Consider the following 22,794-nt stretch of genomic DNA (forward strand, 5'->3'; position numbering starts at 1 on the left):
ATAAAATGAATCAAAACCAAAATTACATAAAAATAAATAAAATAAGCTATAGGCTAATAAAACACAAGAATTAACAGAACTTTTAGATGACAGGACTGCCGAACGAATATCTGAAGTTGCATTTGTTGCGCATGCTTTATTATTATTATTATTATTATTATTATTATTATTATTATTATTATTATTTTATGTCTTGGTCATCAGTCGTCAATCTCATCCTACAAACAAAAAATATCACGAGTCGCCACTGGTAGTGTCTCTCTTCAGAATGATGCGTCCTGGTGTGTAGAATACAAAATGGAATGTAACTCAATTTCGTAAAAAAGTGGACATTTCGGGTTTCTCAATATTTCCATTCATTTGAGGAATGAAAGCATTGTAATGTTTCTTTTGTAACAGCCTGTACTCATGTGTTAGAAGTCTGCAGGTGTTCAGGCCGCCACTTGGAGAAATATAAATAACATACTGCACAACGTTGCAGAAAAAAAAAAAGTGATTCCGGTATAATGTGTAAACTTAAAGACGAGATAAATAAAATAATTAGAGTTTACATTAATTGTTATGATATCTTCAGGAAAGTAAGCTTCATATAAACAATTTTGTTAGCACTGTTACGTAATTTTATTGATGCATGCATGTATTTCTGTACGAAAGACAAAAACAGGGAGATTGTTTTAAGTTATGCCTATTATAATATGTACTAGACCTACAGTTCAAGCCCTATACAACTCGGTCTGAAACATCGCGGATATGGATGTAAATGTAAGAAACAAATGCCCCGAAGGTAAATGATGTCCCCTCAAGAAAGCTGTTCTCTCTCAACCTATGGGAGCAAGTATCACTGTTAACAACAAAAGCGCCGTAATACTCGATTGATATTTTAGTACAGGCATCCTTGAATTATTTTTCAAATCCGCCATCCTATAGAACAGCCGTGGCGAAAACATGACTCATGAGCACATTGTGGCTCGCAATGATATCTGTGCATTTCTCTTGCTTCCTGTCTTCCCCAACCCCACCCTCTCACTCAATGGAGTCAAACTCCGTTCCATTTGTGTTTGTCTCTGACCTGCGAGTGGCGTATCATCGCAATGTCTCTCTCAAAACCATGTACCTCTACAAATACGAAAGATTTTTTCTGCCAGTATGATGAGAATATTAAATATTTGAATTGTTCACAAGTGTTACGAGGAAAATGGTCGTATAACAAAACGGCATTTTACTACATGTCACTCATGAAACATTAAAAGGTTAAGTGTTATTATTATTATTATTATTATTCTTATTATTATCTCTGTACATCGATCCTTTTTCAGCGGATGTACGAATAATGCGGTTAGATCTTCTGTTTAAACTAACAGATTTACAATGTATTGTGATGTTAAATGAAAGCTAGATGTAAGGATTTCACAAATGTTGAACTTTTCAAATCTTGCCAAAAAATAAATATCCGAATTTTCGTTCTTTCGCTTGCTCTGTTCAAGCCATGTTCGCTGCAACTTACGTTTGTGAAAAGTTATTTTCAACAATGAAAATAGTAAAAACCAAATTTAGATCACGACTGACAGACAAATACCTTCGTGATCAACTACGACTGGCAGTAAGTGACTTAATTCCTGATTTTTGAAACTCTATCGCAGAGACATTCTGAAGACAGTTAATTTTAGGTTGTGATAATGTTTCCTATGTTTCCTTGTTCATTTCTTTCTTCGTTACACGTGCTAAACATTAGTTTGAAGCCTTGTACTGTATAAAATTATATTTAAGTGCTTGACGTAAGGAAAATGAAAATCCGTTAATAAGTCAGACAGTTGCTTCACTTCCCTTTCGGGTGTCCACCTCCCTCCATAGGTGCTATGCACGTTGCAGGTTACACAGTGGCTCGGCGCACTATCACACTTTTGCCACGGCTGCTGTAGACAATTATGGAGTTCCACCATCCTCATCCTATCTAAGACAGCTATCCCACGTCTTGAGTCCACTCCCATGCTCAAATCCCTATTGATTAAAATATCTTTCTGAAAAAGCTTAGATATTAGAAGATCACGAGAAAGTTGTTAACTTATTACTGGATGAAATTTATGTTAAACCTGCAATTTCTTACAAGGGTGGCAAAATACAGGATTTCGCAGATAAATTGAACCTGCTACCACAGTGCAAGCATTTATGATTACGTCACTCTGTCAAACAATAAAGATACATCATAAAGTCTTTTTCCCGCAAAAAATTTGACTTCAGGAAAGCTTTACGAGTTCGCAGTATCAATTGTAAATATCCTGAATCAGTGCGGTTTTCGAGGTATCACTCTCATTTCAGACAACAATAGAATCAACTGGAACATGCTAGAGAAATATGTAATGGACGACTAACGTCTACTTTTAAGAATCCCTTCAAAATGGGAGTGGAGATGATTGCAACTACAGGGGAGATTTAGATGCTGTTGTGGAATGTGGTTGTGAAGATGTTATTTTTGTTTGTGAGGATGTTGAGGTAGAGGAAAATATTGTCGGACCATCTGATCTGTGCCCCCGTAAGATATGCGAACTGAACCGTAATTCCTTCTCAGCCTCGGTAATTCATTTCTCTCCCTGCATTCCTATCTCTCTCTTTTCTAGCTCTCTCCCTTTCTCTCTCCCACTACTCACAATATTGAGCCTTCTTGCAGGACAGTTTATTTGCACTTGCAGTCCAGTGTTGTCAACTCAACATGAACACTGTAGCACGGAGTGGCGAAAGAAATATTATTAAGCAAGTATGTAATAGCATCTTGCGATGAAGAGAAACAAACAGGTCAATATCTGTTTCCTATAAATCAGGCAACGTAAAGAGCAGCTGCGATCACAGGTGGGGCTAATTTTATTTCAATTGATTACATATTAAAATTACTTAGTTAACTAATACTAATAATACAATATTTTTATGTAATTTATAATTTATATAGGCAGGTCAGAGCGCCTAACAAAGAAAATCAGGAGAGAGGGAGGCTGTACAGGAGATGAAGAGAAGAACAGACCAAGGGAACCTTTAATTCTTGTAGATGATATGAACCGATGTATTTTAAGAAGAAAGACACAAGAATTTTATACCGTGTAGAATGAAGTTCCGACATTGAAGAAATTACTGAAGATTGCGAGAGACAATATTTTCCAAGGTTGGAGAAAAACGCTGCGGAAAGTGATTCGAGACATGGGATTTAGGTTTCAAAAATGTAGAAATAGAAGATGTATTTTGATTGAAAGAAATGATATTGTAGCATGGAGGACCAGTTATTTATGATACCGTTTGACGAAAGTTTGGCAACATCCCTATTCGGCAAGATTCGTGGCTTGCTGTTTAACATGGTGGGAGCAAAGCAGGTGGAATGGAGTGAGTACAGGCGTTAACTTTTTCAAGAACGGCGACAGCGCTGAAGGGGCACAGATCCTATGGTCCGACAATATGATGCCTCTGATTTGGGCCTACTACATTGCAGGTTATGTTGCCAAGTGTGTAAGTGTAGCAGTAAAGTGTGTTAGATGTAGATATGTTTTATACAGTCATCAGACATTGGAATATTCCAGTTATACAGTAGAATTGAATAATTATATAAGAATAATAGACAGAAAAGGACTCTTGTGGCGCACAATTTGTAAAAAATGTGACTGTACTGGCATATAAAGTGTTTCAGTGTTTAATTTCGAACGAATATGAGAGCGACTTCATTAACCCTCTGCTGCATGAGTTATTTTCTCAAATAACGTTCAGCTGTTTTATTGGCGCCATAGACTCAGAGATACCAACTTCTTAAATTTTCTTCGACTCTCTTCGTCAGTGCAACAAATCAAAGGCATCTCTAGTCCCTATCATGGTGGAAGAATACCATTCTTCCACCATGGTCCCTATTTACACTTGCTATTTGTCGTTCGACTTACAGCGCGGGCGCATGCGCAGTACTAATTTCGTTCCTTTCCTTTCGACATCTGCTGAGTAGAAGCTGTTTCTATCATAGACTTACTAAATAACCGAGGTTTCTATTTCTGTGCGACATTTCCTAGGTGGGCCAGCCGAATTGACGCGACAGGACCCGAACATGGTTCGGAAAAGCAGTAGCAGACAACTTTTAATCAGCTGTTTCCATAGACTTACTAAATAACCGCGGCTGTTTCTCTCTTTCCACGCACTTTGTAGCATAATGTCAGAGTGGAACAAAAACCAAGTAATGAAATTAATCAAGCTTTACGAGGAATTTCCATACTTTTATGACATCAGAAATAAGGACTATCACAATAGGATTTGGAGGGAAAATGCACTGGAGTTTGTTTGTAAAAATTTGGAGTCTGTTCGTCCCAATACTATTCCTTCTGACATCAAAACAAATATAAAGAACATCAGGAGTCAATATGCAAGAAAAAAAAATAAACTTTCAATTCATTTTAATATAATAAATATCTATTGGACAATTTTGTTCCAGTTTGAAATCTTTACTGAGAACATGGAATAACCCTTTCTCCTGCCTTCTGGACCTCCATCTCCTTTCCCAGTCTCTCTCTCTCTTTCTCTCTCTCTCTCTCTTTTTTTTTTTTTTTTTTTTTTTTTTGGCTTCTCATTAGTGCAAACCAACAAAACACTTGAACCTGCAGAAGCTAAAATAGCTACTTTTTGTTGTTAAAATCCATTTTGTTCATTTAAAAGGCTCACCACATCATTCACACGTTGCTCGAGCTCAACAACTAGCCTCGAGTAGCAGACGCGAAATCTGCCAAGAGTGAACGGTGATACTACATTTAGCCGACAGAAAGCGCAACAACTTGCGTCGACTTGTGGACGAAAAATCTGCCAAGTGTAAACGGTGATGCCAGCGAATAGGGATTATAAAGAATGGACACTTCGCGTCGGTACCTTTGATGTAGCCGGACCGATTTCAATGGCCTTTAAGCCAGCTAGAGCGTCAGATTCTGCTTTCTCCCTAGAGTTGGCGCTGACATCACACCAGCTAGCAGTCGACACAGCGGAAATATAACACATATAATTAATACATCTAGGTACATTATGTACTCAAATAAAATAAATTGGATCCATAAAATAATAAATCCTTCATTAACTGTAATGTCTAGATTCTAGAGTTCCTTTATAATGAGAGTTCAGACGTTGACCCCAACAACAATTAAAATATGTAATGATTTGATAGCGCTGAAAATGGAAAAACAAAACTCTCACGAGAAATAAAACCATATACCTATATTATATTATATACAAATATTAAACGAATTTGATACTTCATTTTATAATGTATTATATTATTTTATAATATAATTTATGATATCTGAAATATAAAATATTATTATTACAACTAGTTTGTCACTGAGAAATAAGGAAAAGCTGTTAACTTGAATTTATTTGAAGCAAAGCGTTACTGGATTATGCAATGAGGTAGGCGATGTTTGGATCCTGTGTCTCAACTCTATTCTCAATTATTATGTTAGCGTATGCTCGATTACACTACCTCTAGCGCTTGAAAGTGGAACTATCCGCTGGCGCACAGAGAAACAAAACACAGGAAAATTATATAACTCAGTGTCCATTCTTTATAATCCCTATTCGCTGGTGATGCTACTTATAGCCGACAGAAAGCGCTTGATGTTGCGCGACAAATAGCAAGTGTAAATAGGGACTTAAAAACATTAATACGTAAACAATGTGAAAGTGTTAGTAATAGTGGTGACTTTACAGTGTGTGATGCCAACATTCCACAAGTATGCTAGTTTCTAGAGCCACAACTATATTGGCTAATATTCTAAAATGAAACAAGATAGTATTGCCGGTGCTTCAGGAACAAAAAGAAAAGTGCAGACTTTCATAAAAAACAGGTACGCTACCGGTAACAGTGTGTATTTAGATGACATCTGATGAATAACTTTACTGATTCTACTTCTTTAGAGAACTGCGCATTCCTGTCGTTTTTCTGTACTAACAGTAGTAAGAAACGAGCTTTGAATGATTTCCGCAGAATTTGGAATAGACATAGACAGATTTGAACTGCCAACATAGAAAACAAAAAAATCACTACCTGTTCAAGGGGGCCACACTCAATCGCTTTCACCTTCATCTTGACAATAATAAAAGCCAAAACTAACCTAACCTAACACTAAAATCCTAAACTAATCTAACCTAACCTAACTTGTCACAGATTCGCCTATACAAGGCATAACAAAAGCCTAAACTATCCTAACCTAACCTGTTACAGTTTCGTATATGCAAAGCATAATAAAAGCCTAAACTAACCTAACCTGTCACTAAAATCGTAAACTAACCTAACCTAACTTTTCACGGATTCGCCTATACAAGGCATAACAAAAGCCTAAACTATCCTAACCTAACTTGTCACAGTTTCGTATATGCAAAGCATAATAAAAGCCTAAACTAACCTAACCTAACTTTTCACAGATTCGCCTATACAAGGCATAACAAAAGCCTAAACTATCCTAACCTAACCTGTTACAGTTTCATATATGCAAAGCATAATAAAAGCCTAAACTAACCCAACCTGTCACTAAAATCCTAAACCAACCTAACCTAACTTTTCACAGATTCGCCTATACAAGGCATAACAAAAGCCTCAACTAACCTAATCTAACCTGTCACTAAAATCCTAAACTAACCTAACTTTTCACAGATTCGCCTATACAAGGCATAACAAAGCCTAAACTATCCTAACCTAACTTGTCACAGTTTCGTATATGCAAAGCATAATAAAAGCCTAAACTAACCTAACACAGATTTGCCTATACAAGGCATAACAAAACCCTAAACTACCGTAACCTATCCTGTCACAGATAAGTACGTAAGACATAATAAGTCTAAACTAACCTAGCCTTACATAATAAAAGTTTAAACTAACCTAGCCTGTCATAACACTCCATTTTCTTATCCCTGCACACTTCCCTGAGGTATGAAAATGGCCGAATTTCTATGCCGCTGGAACATTGCAAACTAGCGTGAAACGTTTGTAATGTCTCGTATGATATGTTGGTACGACATGTAAGACTCCTGAACATGCATATATCCACAATAGGAAAAGAAGTCAATCAACGCTCGTTTAACAACTGCAGTACGTAGCAATACTAGTAGTAGTAGTAGTAGTAGTAGTAGTAGTAGTAGTAGTAGTAGTAGATAAAATAATAATTATGCTGATTACTGTCTTGTTAATATAATTTACTATTAACTAGAGTAAATAACGCCAAGCACCGCTATTAAATATACTCAAGAGAAATGGCATGCAGAGCATGCCCCATTTGTATGATGTCACGATTCTGCTATCCAGTCCTGATAAAGAACTTATAGCGAAGGCCCCAGCAGACCCTGTGAATGAATGAGTGTATGCCCTCTTGTTCTCCTTTGTATCCACTGTCCACGTAGAACTACGTCTTTCTCCTCAGGAGGTGCCTATCAGTGATAACTCTGGATTTTTTTTTTCTTGTTAGGAGGAAGGGAGGGAGGGAACATCCCACGCACTACGACCTGAGGTCTATTGTACACCCCCTATATGGGATGAGTTGCATGCCCACCGATCAATCCCCTACGCGCACTGACCTAACCACTTGACCCCCTTAACTATCGGTCACAACAGCCAACAAAGTCCATGTACCACTCCTGCTCCGGCAACCCCTCCAAGGCTCCCTTAACGGTCTGAGGCAGAAGTCCTCCACAGAGAAGGTTTGCCCCAGGTTCCGTTGCAGAAGCTATCCATCATCACTTGAATACAATCCACAGAGGCCGGTTGAGAGAGCCAGGAGCTTCGGAGGGCCGCCTGTAGAACGATCTGAAAACCAGAAGAAGCAACGGGATGATGAATGAAAGGATGATAGGGGAGGAAAGGAAGTGGCGAAGTTGAGTGGGGTTCCAGTCGCCTGATAAAGTTACCTGATATTCACCTATAGGAGTGAGGGAAAAACCCCGTAAAAACCTTACCCAGGCATCTCGTCCCGCCCGGGAATCGAACCCGTGCGCGCTGAGTTCGGAGTTAGACTCGCTAACTCTTCAGCTACAACTCTGGAATTAACTGTCACTGTCCTGGTGGAGTGGAAGAGAAGGCCTGATGGCCTTAGCTTTACCAGAATAAATAAATAAATTAGTATCAATAATAATAATTATTATTATTATTATTATTTTTATTATTATTATTATAAATAACCCACACTTGTTCTCCTTGTCTCCTCAGCAATTAGAATAATAGTTGGAGCAATGGCTAGAGAATTGTATAGACCATTTTTTTTTAAATGAGAGATTCTGACCTTAACAAATCAGTACATATACTCTTTAATAAATTTCCTCTTACGTAATAAAGAAAATTTTCTAACTAATTCAGCCATACATAGCACAAATACCTGCAGAAAGAATGATTTTCATACACCATCATCAAATTTATCATGCTATCAAAGGGGAGTGCGTTACATGACAATAAAAATTTTCAATGGTCTTCCTGAAGACATTAAGAATCATTACCAAATCACTGCGTTATTTAAGGTGAAACTAAAAAATTACTTAATATCTCACACATTTTATTCTGTAGATGAATTCTTGACATTTCACAGTACTGAGTAAATATTTTAGTACTATTAAATGGTAAACATATTGCATTGTATAATATATTATTGTTATTAAGGTACCGGTATTAATTCTGTATATATTTTATATTTGCATTTTTATATGTTAAACGTAAGAAATGGATATGTTAGTCTATATTCTATGCTATAAAGCAACTGTAAGAATATTATGGAAAAAATTAATCTATCTGCCTTCCTGCCCATCCATCTGTCTTCACCTTGATCGTCTTGTATTTTCTTTGTTTATGTATTCCCTATTTTCTCCTTGTATTTTGAGGAAAAAAAGTTACATTTGTTCGTACCAAATTTTCTCTTTAAAGGACAAAACTAAAATTTTTTCAAACATCTATTATCATAATACACTGCTCTCTTAAACTGACTGAGCATATTGGGAATTCAATAGATTTCCAAAAATAGGCTATGAAAAGTTTCATATAAAACAATGGAAGATAAAATTAATGTGCATTAAATTGTGAATTATTTGAAAGAAACATCATATATTCTATGTGACAATGTCATAAACTGTGAAGGAACGAAAGTACTTGCATAATATCATATGAAATATACACTGTCTACATATCGAAATAATGGTCTTTATACATTGGGAGGAAAAAACAAAACAAGAAAAATATATATTTTTGCTGCCAAACACTTCGCCATTCTATTTCATCACGTTCGTTTGTATCCTGGCAGTAATATTAATGCAATTTTTAGACACCAAAAAATGTTGTAAAGTGAGTTTTCAATACATATCATTACAGCTTTAAAGAAACTATTGAAGTAATGTCTATAAACTACAAACAAATATTATATGTAGGCTACAGATATACTAGGTTTGAAGATTATGGCTATAGAAACAATTGAGACAAGATACACACGTACGGAGTGTTGACAAATTTATACGGATGAATCTCTTATATCATATTCAAGAGGTGCAGAAACTGGGATGAATATGTCCTGTCTTTTCATTTTACTATTATGTAGGAGAATATACAACAAATTTTTAAGTTACTCCTATTTACATAGGCCTATTACTTACAAATGGCTTTTAGAGAACCTGGAGGTTCATTGCCGCCCTCACATAAGCACGCCATCGATCTCTATCCTGAGCAAGATTAATCCAGTCTCTACCATCATATCCCACCTCCCTCAAATCCATTTTAATATTATTCCCCCATCTATGTCTAAGCCTCCTCAAAGGTCTTATTCCCTCTGGCCTACCAACTAACACTCTATAGTTTGACAACTTCAAGTGAAACCCCGTAAAATACGCCAACTTCTGGAATCTCTCTCTTTCTTTCTTCTCTCTCCCTCGCTCCTCGTCATTCAGTCACCAATCACCATGTAAATATCTGAGAGGGTGCGTGTGGGCATCGCGACCAATAGAAGAACCACTCTCCAGTATAACCACAATAACGGATTCTTCATTTTTGCCTCTTCTGTCGGCTAGGAAGGTTCCATTATGATAGCATTGCAGGCAACTAGTCAACCTTTTAAAGCTTTTGTTAGCAGGTTTGACAAACTGTGAGTGGACCTGCAAGTACACAGTGCATAGTGCTCTCTCCCTTCCCCCCGTGCTTTCTCACTTGCTCCTCCCCAAGACAGCCAGCACTCACGTAGTAACTCTGTCAGGGTTTGAGTTCGATTTGTCAATCTATATATGCATTTCTGGCTATTTACATATTACGTTTGCAAAATCTCTTATACAGATTAAATAAATTCTAATTATCAGATTGAAGGGCAGCCATACAGACTATAATCTTACAATAGACCACAAAAAAGGCTGAAATACAAGATTATAAAAAAAGATGCATTATCTAACTAAACTACAGAAAAAAAAATAGTTGATTCCTTCCCATTGTTACATAAGGAAAATGAAACAGCAGACTTTTGGCTAAAAAGGGAACTGAAATTTTACAACAATCCAATAACAGACTTCCATTTTATTCTGTAAAACAACTAATCAGTTCGATCAGTTCTAATCAGTACTTCTAAGTAAATTCAGATCTGCCCAAAACAATAAAATTCGGATGGAGCAAATGATACAACCTGGAAATTTTGAATGGTTAACCCCGAGATAATCCCTCAAGGGCCTCATAAATCAGGTTGATAACAAGTCATGTCATGATTATTTGACAAGCCACCTGAACAGGATAGGAATTTCAACATACATCAGCCCGTGTACGGTATTGTGTGATGCAAATGAAGAAATGAACATCGAACACATCAAGGGATGCAAAACATTGCTACAACAAGATAACATCGTACAAAAATATTGGGATACAAGACAGCGATTGACTTATTGTCAAGTGCTTAGGATCTGGACCAGCAACAATATATCACCTGTACAATCTAAGTACAACATTCGTATAAAAATATGTAACATTCAGGAAGGTAAACATTACACTGCAACCAGACTTGCAATCGAAGTTCATGCTGTAAACATGCCGCGTTCCTACAGTATGTGGGCTGTACTTTGTAACTTGGGTGCACAACCTGAGACTGTATCTTGAATAAAATCGATTAGGCACGTTACCAGGGGCGAATTTAGGCCTAGGCAGACTAGACAGCTGCCTAGGGCGACAGATTTGAGGGGCGGCTTTTAAGCTATTACTGTTAATTTTTTTTTTTTTTACATTTTTTAAAATTTGATTCATAACTCTTTAAAAGAGTACATGAACTTAAACGCACAATGAAAAAGATATCAATAACATTGGCAACAATCAGTTAAAATTTAATCAACAGTATGCCAAGGAAAAATGACAGTTTTTCAATATTAGTGTCACAATGCAATAATAGTACCTTTTTTTAATGTTATGCCCTCTCATCGTGAGAGTCTCACGAAATAACATTAAAGAACTTACTGGTATTATATAATGATACGTTAGGAAGGCAAATCTCGTTGCTCGCAATCATAAGCTTTGTGATGAAATGATGAGAGAGACGCTGCTCTGTCATAAGAGTAGCCAGTATCAACACTCAGTAATCCCCATGCAGACTTAAATTCAAAGAAAATACCGCCAGTCATTGTATCAGCCGGACGCTTGGGAGTTCAGTTTAATTTGAAACGGTAAAGAGTGCAGTTGTTTTGTACCTAGGAGACATATTTTAATTTTCATTATAATAAGTGACAGTCGGAAAAATGTCAGTGGTTCTCAATACCGGAAACACATCTGATTGAGGTTATGGCTGATATGTAAATCTATTACCAGACAGTACATCTCATTTGACGATATGTATCAGAGGATGAACTGCATCTAAAATCTGATTAGTGTAATATGTAGCTAGTCAGCGATGTATGCAATGGAGGGGGAAAGGAACTGGTCACCCTACCCCATTATCTCCTGGCCTAGTTGCCTTATGAGTGATGCCTTGATGGTGTCACTTGTGGGGTCCATACCTGTCTTCAGACAGTTGACTAAATAACAATACCAGAAACTCGAGAAAGACAAGGCAATAAAAAGAGAGGAAATGGTGAGAAAAAGTGCAAAAATATGTGTTATTTAAAAAACAAACATAGCCAGCTTGGTCCAGTTCGAGTCCAGGTACATCAGAGTGTAATAATGTGGTGAACAGTAGTTTCTGAAAATAGTGCAGCGTGTGGTTTATTTTAGTCAGGCGTTTCTGATATTAGAAACAGTAATAATGACGCAGAATCAATTATTTCATTTGATCCAAATGACGCATATAGGGCGAAATAAGGGGCAGAAATATTTTTCTCTGCCTAGAGGCGCCAAGTAGTTAGATTCGCCCCTGCACGTTAACACACCGAATGGTGCAAGAAACATGATGCATGGCACATGGAGTGTGACACATAACGCCATGTTATTTGATCTAACGAGCCATTCAGTGTGGAGTCATCAGATGGAGATCTTCTGCTATTGTCAATAATAAGAATGCGAAGATAAAGGCATAGGTTTCGGATTCATTGGTTCAAAATGTTGAAAATCATGGTGCTTGTAGTGTTTTTATTGGTAGAGTTAGCACAGGATCCAGAAAAATTCGCAGAATATTATAGAATGTCCAAAGAATCATTTGAAGATACGACAAACTGTAAATATTCCTAATAGATGGAAAACATGTATGAGTATTACACAAGCACATGGACTTTTCACTCTGATTTCTGTTGAAGACTTGGGTAGAAATAGTGTTGGTGCTAGGGTTGGCAACTATTTTTGAAGAAAATACGGGAGACTAAGTGGTCTACAATATTTGACATAAAAAATTGAAAAATTATTAAATTCAGTTAGCGGCACTAAAAACAATTTTATTCTACATTTTGGCAGTTAGGCTTAAATTAAAGTATTTTGAGATATTTTACCTAGCGTAATAGTTTCAAACAAATTGTAAAAATTACCTACATGAATAGTTGAAGTTGACTGTGATTTGCAGTTCTGATTTGATTAAAGTGTCGCTCTCCTTTTTCGAACATCTGAGGATTGCGAGACTTCATATGTGAGTATAGGTATATATCAATGTTAACAGTATTAAAGAAAGCTTGTTAAAATTGGCCATAAAGTCATTTAAATATGTGCTCCAGGAGCACTGCTCCTGCATATATGACTTACCGGTATATGTCTAAAATGCAGGTAGTAGGTCATTGATGATATAATGAGGAGAGTTCGGCTGGCACCATGGATCGTGTCCTGGCATAGCTCAGTTGGAAAGAGCACTCAGCACGCAGAGTTGAGAGGTCCTGGGTTCGATTCCCGGTGCTGGAACGAATTTTTCTCAAAATTAATAGGTATCTACATGTTGACTACTAACAAAAAATAGTAGTCTCGATTATTGAATGAGGATGGCGAGACCTCATATATGAATGTATGTATGTATGTATGTATGTGTATATGTATATATATATATATATATATATATATATATACATACATACGACACTTTTCATAAAAGAAACACTCTTTGTATTAGCTTAGCTGCACATTTCAGTGCATCTCTGGAACAACAGAATCCATCATATAAATCACCTTCAACCATATAAAAATTAAATGTTTCAAATAAATTTTTATATTATGCAAAAATAAGGGAGAAAAAGGATCGAAGAGAAGAAAAATGTGGAAGTTGGGAGACTGTTAAAAATTGGGGCTAAATACGGGAGAGTTGGCAACACTAGTTGGTGCTGTGCTGCCCATTACGCCGTATGATGACCGACCTACAGATGAAAATGTCTATACGAGGGATAGGTCAGTTTCTTATTTTTTTAAGTCTAGCGTAGCTCTTCCTTGGCAATTAATTCCCAGTGGCTTAATAAAACTTGTTATGAAGTGGGATATTTATATTTAAGTGAAGATTTATATTTTAAAACAAATAAATAAATGAATGAATACATGTACGAGAACTAAATAGCTACTTTCCCGGACAATCCTATTTCAGTTTATGTTTTACTTCTGCAGCTATCTCCGCCCAAATTTTATCTCTGAGATTCTTCTTTGAATAATCTGCTCCTGTATAGTCGTAAATAACTGGATACCTCTTCATCACATTAAATTTCTGGTAGTTCATGATGATCGGAAAGTGTACACTGACAACTGAACTCTGGGCTGTAGTGGCCAGGTTGCATGAAGTACGACACAAAGAATCAGCATGTTTTATCTTGGTTATGATGCAAGGCACATGCATTATGTTGCTTGTGTGTTGCATTATCTGGCCTGACTAGTAGCACCTAAAGGCGTTCGTTTATTCTCCTTTGATGCATGCTTAATGTTCCATGCATACTGCTTCATGTAACTGTATCGACTGGTGTGTATCAGTGGCGGCTCCTGCGTATTTCTTAAGAGGAGGAAAGAAGGTAACAGGATGAAATGACACCTTCTTGAATGAAACATGCTGCAAATTAGCCAACATGCACACATGTAAGACCAGGTAGTGTTGAGGTTGGCCTTCCCTTCTGTATAGCAATAATCTGTTCTTGTAAACTGAGTTTCCTAAATTTTCCATAAAATATAATGTTTTCACTTCCATTCTTTGTTGAATAATTGCACAAATTAACAATTACAAGGAAATTCACCTCGCAGCATTTTTCGAGCACACTACAGCATCACACGTGTTGGAAGAGACTATAGCTACTAACACGTAATCGGAACTGCGGAAATGGGAATGGGAAATAATTTGAGGAAAGCGAGAACACAGCACCCACCCAAGTGGTCTGTGTTGCCACATGTACATTTTACAAGTTCAGTATCACATGCTTTTTAAGAATATCAGTTCTTGTAAAGTCATACTACCATTATTGTTCAAAGTTGCCGGTGGCCAATTTTTTATGTTAAAATAATGTAGTTTGGAGTACCTACTTTCAATTTCAAATATATTTGTACAAAACTGACAACTTGGCTGTTGCTCTGTCTAGTAAACAATGAATAGAAGTGAATTTCAGGGGCCAAAAAGATCTGTGATACCAATGTAGAACTACTTCCTCTTTGTTTTATATAAACACGACTTTAACTTTCAAATATCCTTGAAAGTTTCAAACCATGAATAGTAGCCTATATAAAGTGCAATGAATAATATTTTTGGTTTATAATTTTAGAAAAAAATTTATACGGTGTCTTTCATAGCGTTGCGTTAAAACTGTTTTATTGTGCCTCCTCCTAGATATGTTATAGTCTGGTTGAATGCAAGATCGTTAGATGGCAGCGGTAGCGAGCTTGCTGCACGACCAGTCGGTTTCTATTTCCCGCCCATGACTGATTCAGAGGAGGATCTCCTCCCTCTCCATTCATTTACTCGCTTTAAAACTCTGCTTCTTTCTCTGGCCACTAGTGCGCTGTTGTCTATGTGTGCTAACTGCAGTAAAGGAGGAATGTCTTGGCTTTCCTCCGCACAAACAATTTCGCATCTTTCTTAGAGTTTTCTAGCAGCACATGAGCGCGCATCGTTTAAAACTCGATCAACCGAGGTTTTCTTATAGCTGTGAACTTAAAAATTATCGAATCTTCCTTGCATTTCAAGGCACATATTTTATTTGGTATTTACTTTCGAAAGAAGAAAAATGTGAGGAGGACGTTCCTCACATTTTTCTCCCCCGAGGAACCGTCTCTGGTGTGTATCCTGTCTTACTTGAACTGCTGTGTTCCATAGCTTGTCGGTTTTTCGCTGTGACATCAAAAGGGGTTTAGCAAGCTCGAACTGCATTAAGTGTGGTTGTGCAAATAACATTTATTTCAGTCTTCATCAACAGTGAACATAGAGTGCATTGAATAAAATACAACACACTTTACCGCTACAGAGTATATATGCAGAGTACTTTTTATCATTACTGTTACATCAGGTTAGTTTAACATTATGGGTGATATTCATAGACATTTCGCAGCATGCACTATGAGCGTACTAAGCTAGCCCCCTGCTATCCACTGGTTACTTGTACAGAATTCAAATCATATCAAATCGCTTTCACTGATTTATGAATACGAAAAACGCTGATCATCCACTGGAATACGGCCCTAAATGTTTAACACATCACTGCCACTTTCTAGCATGCCATATTGTATTTTTGGTCCAGGGAAAATACACTTCTTTTACAGTAATACTCGTAAAAAATAGGAACGTTTTCGTAAGAAAGTATTAATATTTTCTCTAGACTAGGGTAACCAGACGCCCCATTTTTAACGGGATTGTCCCTTTTTTCAGCTTCTTGTCCCCTGTCCCGAGAAAAGTATGCTCGGTGCGCCAAATGTCTCGTTTTTTTAAATGGCATCGCATTTCCCTAAATTATCATTAAGATATTTATTTTTCTTTTATTTTATTATGAAAGATAAATACATTAACTTAGTGTTACAAACATAATTCAGATTGTAAGTTTTGTGTTAGGAGTACCTGGTACCAATGCATCATCAGAAAGAGTGTTTTCGTTGTTGAATTCAATTTGGTCTGACGAAAGGAATCAGTTTCCAGTTAAAACCATAATCACAAAATGTAATTTCAAAAATGTGTCTTGCATGGACTTTTATAGTTTCTTGAAGGAAAAGCCAACACTTCTACAGCAAATTCACTCATCAAAGAAATATGATGCAAATTGTACAGTTGATCTTCATGGAGAATGTTAAAATACTTATTATTTCTCAGTAATATTTGCAATTACCATGGACATATACCGTATATGTTTAACATAGGTACACATGAGTGAACTGGTGTTAAATTTCTTGAATATCACCACTGGTTAAAAGGTAATATGAGGCAAAAAATTTTGTCACGAAACAAGTTCAGAATACAGTGACATGAATATAATTGTAAGGTCCAATTAATCTGAAGTATTTTTAAACAGATAAGTTAACCTATTTAATTCAGACTAGCTGCCACATAAAAAATTGTCAACAGTGACTTAAGCCAAGTATCCATACTACTCTATTACATACTCTTCTCACTTTATAGATCTCTTGGGTATGGAACAACAAGTTTTGATGGAGAAATCACTGCAATAAGTGAAAGTCTCAGGAATCTTCTATGCCACATCAATAAATTTAAGAATGCAGTTATTTTGTCAAACTCCAAAACAGCTATTCTATCAATAGTCTCTAAACATACACCTTCATCTCAAACAGCAGAAATAACTAAAATGCTCTCTCAATTAATATCACTCAATAAAAGAATTGTATTCCAATGGATACCATCCCATTGTGGAATCCTGGGAAAAGAGATTGCGGATGCATTAGCAAAGAAGGGCAGCACTGCTACTTACAGACCTGTTACTAACTCTACGTATTACTCTGTGAAAAGATTGATTAAATCTACATATTTAGACTTCAACAAACAAAATTTGATAAACAATCCCAAAGGAAAAAATGGAACTCTCTGCATCATAATCCACAGTTAATTCCCGATTTACCACGAAACTCGTCTGTGGCTGTATTTAGATTGGCAACAGGCCATGGTTGTTTGGCCAAACACCTGCATAGAATTGGAATATATCAGTCCCCTAACTGCCCATTGTGCAACTCAAACCAAGAAATGGATTCGGAACACCTCAAAATCTGTGCTTCAGTGGCTGGCCATGATAATATCTTTGAAAAATATTGGAGTGCAAGAGGTCAAATGACTTTATTGTCAAACGCCTGGCATTAGAAAACAACAATTATTATAGCCTAGTTATTGTAAACAGTGTAGTATTTATTACTTTAATATAAATAAAACTGGACCTTATTGCTCACTGACATTATATAAACACAAGTAGGCTAATAATGAATGTTTAGATAAAATGTTGATTCATGTCAACTTTAATAAATGTCTCGTTTTTTTATTTTGTAAATCTGGTCACCCTACTCTAGACCAAAAATACACCATGGCATTCATAAGAAGTGGCAGTGATGTACTGAAACAACAATATTATAATAATAATACTTTACTGCTATGAGGGCTATTCATAAAGTAACTTCCGTTTTCATATAGCGTGCGTAACAACAGAGACAGTGGCGCCGCTCTTGCAGTGGAGTGTATCTTGAAGCAGTATGCATCAAGCAGCGGTAGAGTCAAGGTCGTGTCTTTGTTCCTGTCAAAATGTGTGCTGCAATTGCAAGTCCCGCCAGGTGTGAGATACTTTCTGTAATAAGATTTCTTGTGGCCAAAAACTGTAAAGCCAATGAAATTCATCTCCAATTTTGTGGAGATTATAGGCCAGACATAATGAGTGAAGGTGGTGTAAGACAATGGTGCCGTATGTTCAAAAATGGGCGAACCAATGTCCATGATGAAGAGAGAAGTGGTCGACCGAGTATCATGAATGCAGATCTGATTCGTTGACGAAAAGGTTAGAGCAAACCGCAGGTTTACCATGTCAGAGCTTAGTGAGGATTTTCCACAGATTAGTTGTACTCTTCTGTACAAGGTGATTACCGAAGAGTTGGGCTACGACACTTTCTGCCAGATGGATGCCTAAACTCCTGAGGAGCAAAAGGCTCAGCAGATGAGGGCAGCAGATGAGACTTGGGTGCTTTATGTGAATGCAGAAACAAAACTTGAATCAATGCAGTGGGGCCATACTCACTCCCCGATAAAATCCACAAAGTGTCGTCAAACACTTTCCACGAGGGAACTTATGACAACTGTCTTCTGGGACAGAAAAGGAAATTTGCTAGTGGAGTTCTTGGAGAGGAATGCCACTTTTAACGCTGAGCGTTACTGTAACACACTAACAAACTTGAAAAGGGCCATTTAAAACAAACATCGTGGCATGTTGAGCTCTGGGGTGATTTTCCTGCATGACAACGCCTGGCCGCATAGAGCGTGTCGTACTGCGACCAAACTGCAAGAGTTGACTGGGAAGTATTGGATCACCCTCCCTATAGCCCAGATTTGGTGCCTAGCGATTACCATCTCTTCATGCACATGAAAACGTGGCTTGGCTCGAAGCGCTTTGACAATGATGAAGAGTTGAAAACCAGCATTGTAGGTTGGCCGAATTCTACAATTGCGGAATTTCAAAGCTCGTCAAACGCTATGACAAGTGTCTCAATGTGACTGGAAACTGTGTGGAAAAATAAATTAGGGTGTATAATTTCAAACATATTGTAACCCAATTCTGTAATGTTATTCACAGGTTTGTAAAAAATAAACTGAAGTTACTTTACGAATAGCCCTCATAGAACAAAGATACATATTGTTTTTTTTTATATAAAAACATTCTAACATCCCCAGAAAGAGTAAGTTCCATACTCGTGCTCAGAGGGCATTCCACATAAGATATTTTATTAAATAACAGAGTAAAAAGTAAAAAAAGAAAAAGAAAAAAGAAGAAGAAAAAAGATATCACAATAAATGAATCTTAAATTTTCTCTCTAAACAGCAATTTTTAATTGATTTTTTGAAATAAGGAGTATTAGTAAATTGTATATTTGAGAATTTAGCTATTAAGCTATCATGTTATAAAGCCTTGGACTGAAGTTGCTACTGTGATGCTACAGCTATGATACATTTAGGTTCTGTTAAGCGTAATATGTGTTTTCTGATCTTTTGGTTTTATATTTATGTGAATATAAATTAAATATATTTCGGTTTTTTATGTACGAAATTCAATAATACATCTTGTTATAAATATGATGGAAGTCAAATACTTTAAATCCTGAATACAACAGTTCTGAAGGATAATCAAGAGTTTATTAAGGCATAATTTTATTATTCTTTTCTGTAGCAGAGTTATTGGCATGAGGGAGGTACTATTAGCACTATATTAACTTTCTTAAACATCAACCATAGTACACCAACTATTTACTTTTCTTACACATAATGCTACCACCACCACTGAAAAATTTTGATCAACACTTCAACCATTAATGCTTCATTATACTAGGGTAGACGTAGCATTTGTGGTCAGTGCACCATTAGTGGCCATTTTCGAATTTAAAATGTTATATTAAGTGCCTAATTTAGTTCTGGCAATGGGAATCATGCTAACATGTTCCAGTGTGTTGCTGTGCAACCATGATTCTGATTGGTTGCCATTCAGCTCCAATCTTTTGTTGTACGAAATGGTTAATTCATAAATGTATTGAAGTTGTGCTTCTTGCTTACGTATTTTCTTTAGAGTTGCAGGTAAGAATTACAATATAAAACCTGTACTAGTTTCTATAAAGTTACATGATATTGTTGTTGTGATCCATCTCAAAGCATAAAGGTATCTACTGATATTCAGTATTTTATGAAAACATAATCACAATCCTTGATACCAGGGATGGCCACAAATGGAACATGAATGTAGTATCAAGCACCATTTGTGATCACAATAATGACCACACCATTTCTGACCACTTTTGAAATGTGTTATTCCAGTTAGGAAATTCTAATATTTTGTATTTTCTTTATTTTATTTTTTTACAGCACTTTTACTTAACATGAGTTCTAAGAAAAATCGTGAATACAAAAGAAAATTATTTCAATATTCGCCATCAAAAGTATCACGTGCTCTGCGTGCAGTGAGAGATGGAATGAAAGTTGCAACAGCTGCCACAACCTTTAATGTTCCCAGATCTACGTTAAGGATTAAACTATCAGGACGTGCACCTGAATCATCTGGAAAAGTTGGACAGTGTGCGGTTCTCGGAGATGTTGCTGGCAAAATGGTTGAAAAGTTGTGCGAGGTCTGGATTTCCAATAAATAAAGAAAGCTTGCTGGATTATGTTGAAAAAATTGTACGAAACTGTAAACTAAACACACCATTCATCAATTGCAGACCTGGACGTAAGTGGTTTGATGCATTTATGAGAAGACATCCTGATCTAAGTATAAAAGAAGCAGAGCATATCAACAAGGCTCAGGCATTAATCACAGAGGAAAAAATCCGGAATTGGTTTAGGGAAATTACTGATCTGCTTACTCCTGAAGAACAGGAAATATTAAATGATCCCCAGAGAGTGTGGAATTGTGATGAAACTTCATTCTGCCTTTCACCCTCAGGAGGCTTAGGTCTAGCACCCAAAGATGAGCATGTTTATGACACGTCAAAGACTAGTGATAAGGAGAACATTACAACACTTATCACAGTGAATGCATCTGGAGTATTGGCACCTCCTCTGACTTTGTATAAATATGAAAGAATTAATATGACAGTTGTGAAGCAAGCAAATTGAAAAAAAAAAAAAAAAAAAAAAAGCAGAAAGAGAATGAAATTAAGAAGAGGCGTGAAAATAAACAGAAAGTGTCCTAAAGATCAAAAACTAAAAATCAAAGGAAGATGGAAGATGAAATAACCACATCCGAAAGTGACATTGCTATTTCATCTGAATCTGAACTTTGTGACGAATCCAGTGATGAAAATGTTCATGCCAAAGAGGCTGAAGTAAATGATTGGGTACTTGTTGCATTTAGGCACAAGAAAAGTGTCCGAAGATTTGTGGGTTTAATACAAGAAAAACATATTGATGGATGGCTTGTGAAATTTGCTAGACGAGTTGGGGCGAATAAATTTAAATGGATTGTAAATGATGACATATCAGTAGTTGACAATGAACAAATAGAAAGAGTGTTATCTCTTCCCAAATTCCATGGAAAAGATGACCGTGCAATATGCTTCATTTTCTCTGGAGGCTTTAAACGTTTGAATGTGGAGTGATTTTTCTGTTTATTTAGTAAGCTTAACATAGTATGTTGTTTGTATTTAAGATTTGTCTGCTGCAAAACATATGCTCATTTGTAAACTCAAATTACAGTAATTTATCCCTTATCTTGTTAAATTTATGGAAATGAAAGATTGTGACAATGTTATGGCAAAAACAAAAATGGCCACATATGGTACAAGCGGGTGGCCAAAAATGGCGTTTTCGTCGCCACAAATGGTGAAAATTGTAAATATGTATAAAAGTTTTTGTGTAAGTGTATGTATTTGTTTTGAGCTATGCTAATAAAACAGTTCATAGTAAACATATTAGTTAGCACGTACCTCAAGAAAGTTGGGGATTATAGTGTCCCATTTATTGATTTTCTAAATAAACTTAAAAATAATCCTAAAAGTGGCCACAGATAGTGCATCTACCCTACTCTGATTGCTCTCTGCAATTCTTTTATTTGGTTATTGAACGACCCTGTATTAACTACTAGGATATTTGGCATCGATTGTGTTGGTAATAGCGTGATGATATTTGGCAAGATGAGGCCGAGGGTTCATCATAGATTACCTGACATTCGCATTCGCCTTATGGTTAGAGAAAGCTTGGAAAAAACTACCAGTAATGAGCACAAGCTGGAATCGAACCCATGCCCGAGTGCAACTTTGGAGCAGCAGGATGCTTGTCTTTGTAAGCTTTTTATTTGTTATACATATTAATAGGAACATTTTCACAATTCACTTTTTTGCTTTAAAAAGCTAACAATTTGTGTCTACTTACTGATGTCCACGTTTTTCTTCAATGATATCGTACACCGCAGCATAGAATAATGAATCCACAGAGAACTTGATTTCTTCTTTTCACTTTTCATTGAAAAATATTCCAGCATAAACTTTTCAGAAATATTGTCTACTTTTTTTTTACACCAATCTTCAAACTTCTTATATTCCTCTTCATACCTCTGTCGCGATTTTGTTGGAATTAATAAATCAGTACAGCTGTTAATACAATACCATTGACACTTATATTTATAAATAGTCATGGTGATAATACCGACAATAATAACATTCTTCAAATGTTTCTTGTACATGGCCCTCTATATGAATTGATCACTTACAAAGCAAATGTATATAGCTTCTAATGTTTCTCGTACAAGGCCCTCTATATG

The 22,794-nt window shown here is 36.4% G+C and overlaps 1 protein-coding gene and 1 long non-coding RNA gene across 7 annotated transcripts in view; one reads left to right on the top strand and one right to left on the bottom strand.

Moving 5' to 3' along the window:
• Positions 1–22,794, top strand: part of LOC138715437 (uncharacterized) — a 125,627-nt gene that overhangs the window by 65,539 nt on the left and 37,294 nt on the right. The window lies entirely within an intron of this gene.
• Positions 1–22,794, bottom strand: part of LOC138715436 (CD2 antigen cytoplasmic tail-binding protein 2 homolog) — a 100,310-nt gene that overhangs the window by 15,966 nt on the left and 61,550 nt on the right. Inside the window, exon 3 of one of the 2 annotated variants that reach the window (XM_069848339.1) lies at positions 13,150–13,297. The exons of the other annotated variant lie outside the window; for it this stretch is intronic. Within the exon in view, the coding sequence (XP_069704440.1) occupies positions 13,239–13,297 (59 nt within the window). The 3' untranslated portion in view covers positions 13,150–13,238. Of the gene's footprint in view, positions 1–13,149; positions 13,298–22,794 lie in introns of those variants that run through there. 2 annotated transcript variants of the gene reach the window in all.

Source organism: Periplaneta americana, chromosome 15 (assembly GCF_040183065.1).
Source record: "Periplaneta americana isolate PAMFEO1 chromosome 15, P.americana_PAMFEO1_priV1, whole genome shotgun sequence".
Taxonomy (NCBI): domain Eukaryota; kingdom Metazoa; phylum Arthropoda; class Insecta; order Blattodea; family Blattidae; genus Periplaneta; species Periplaneta americana.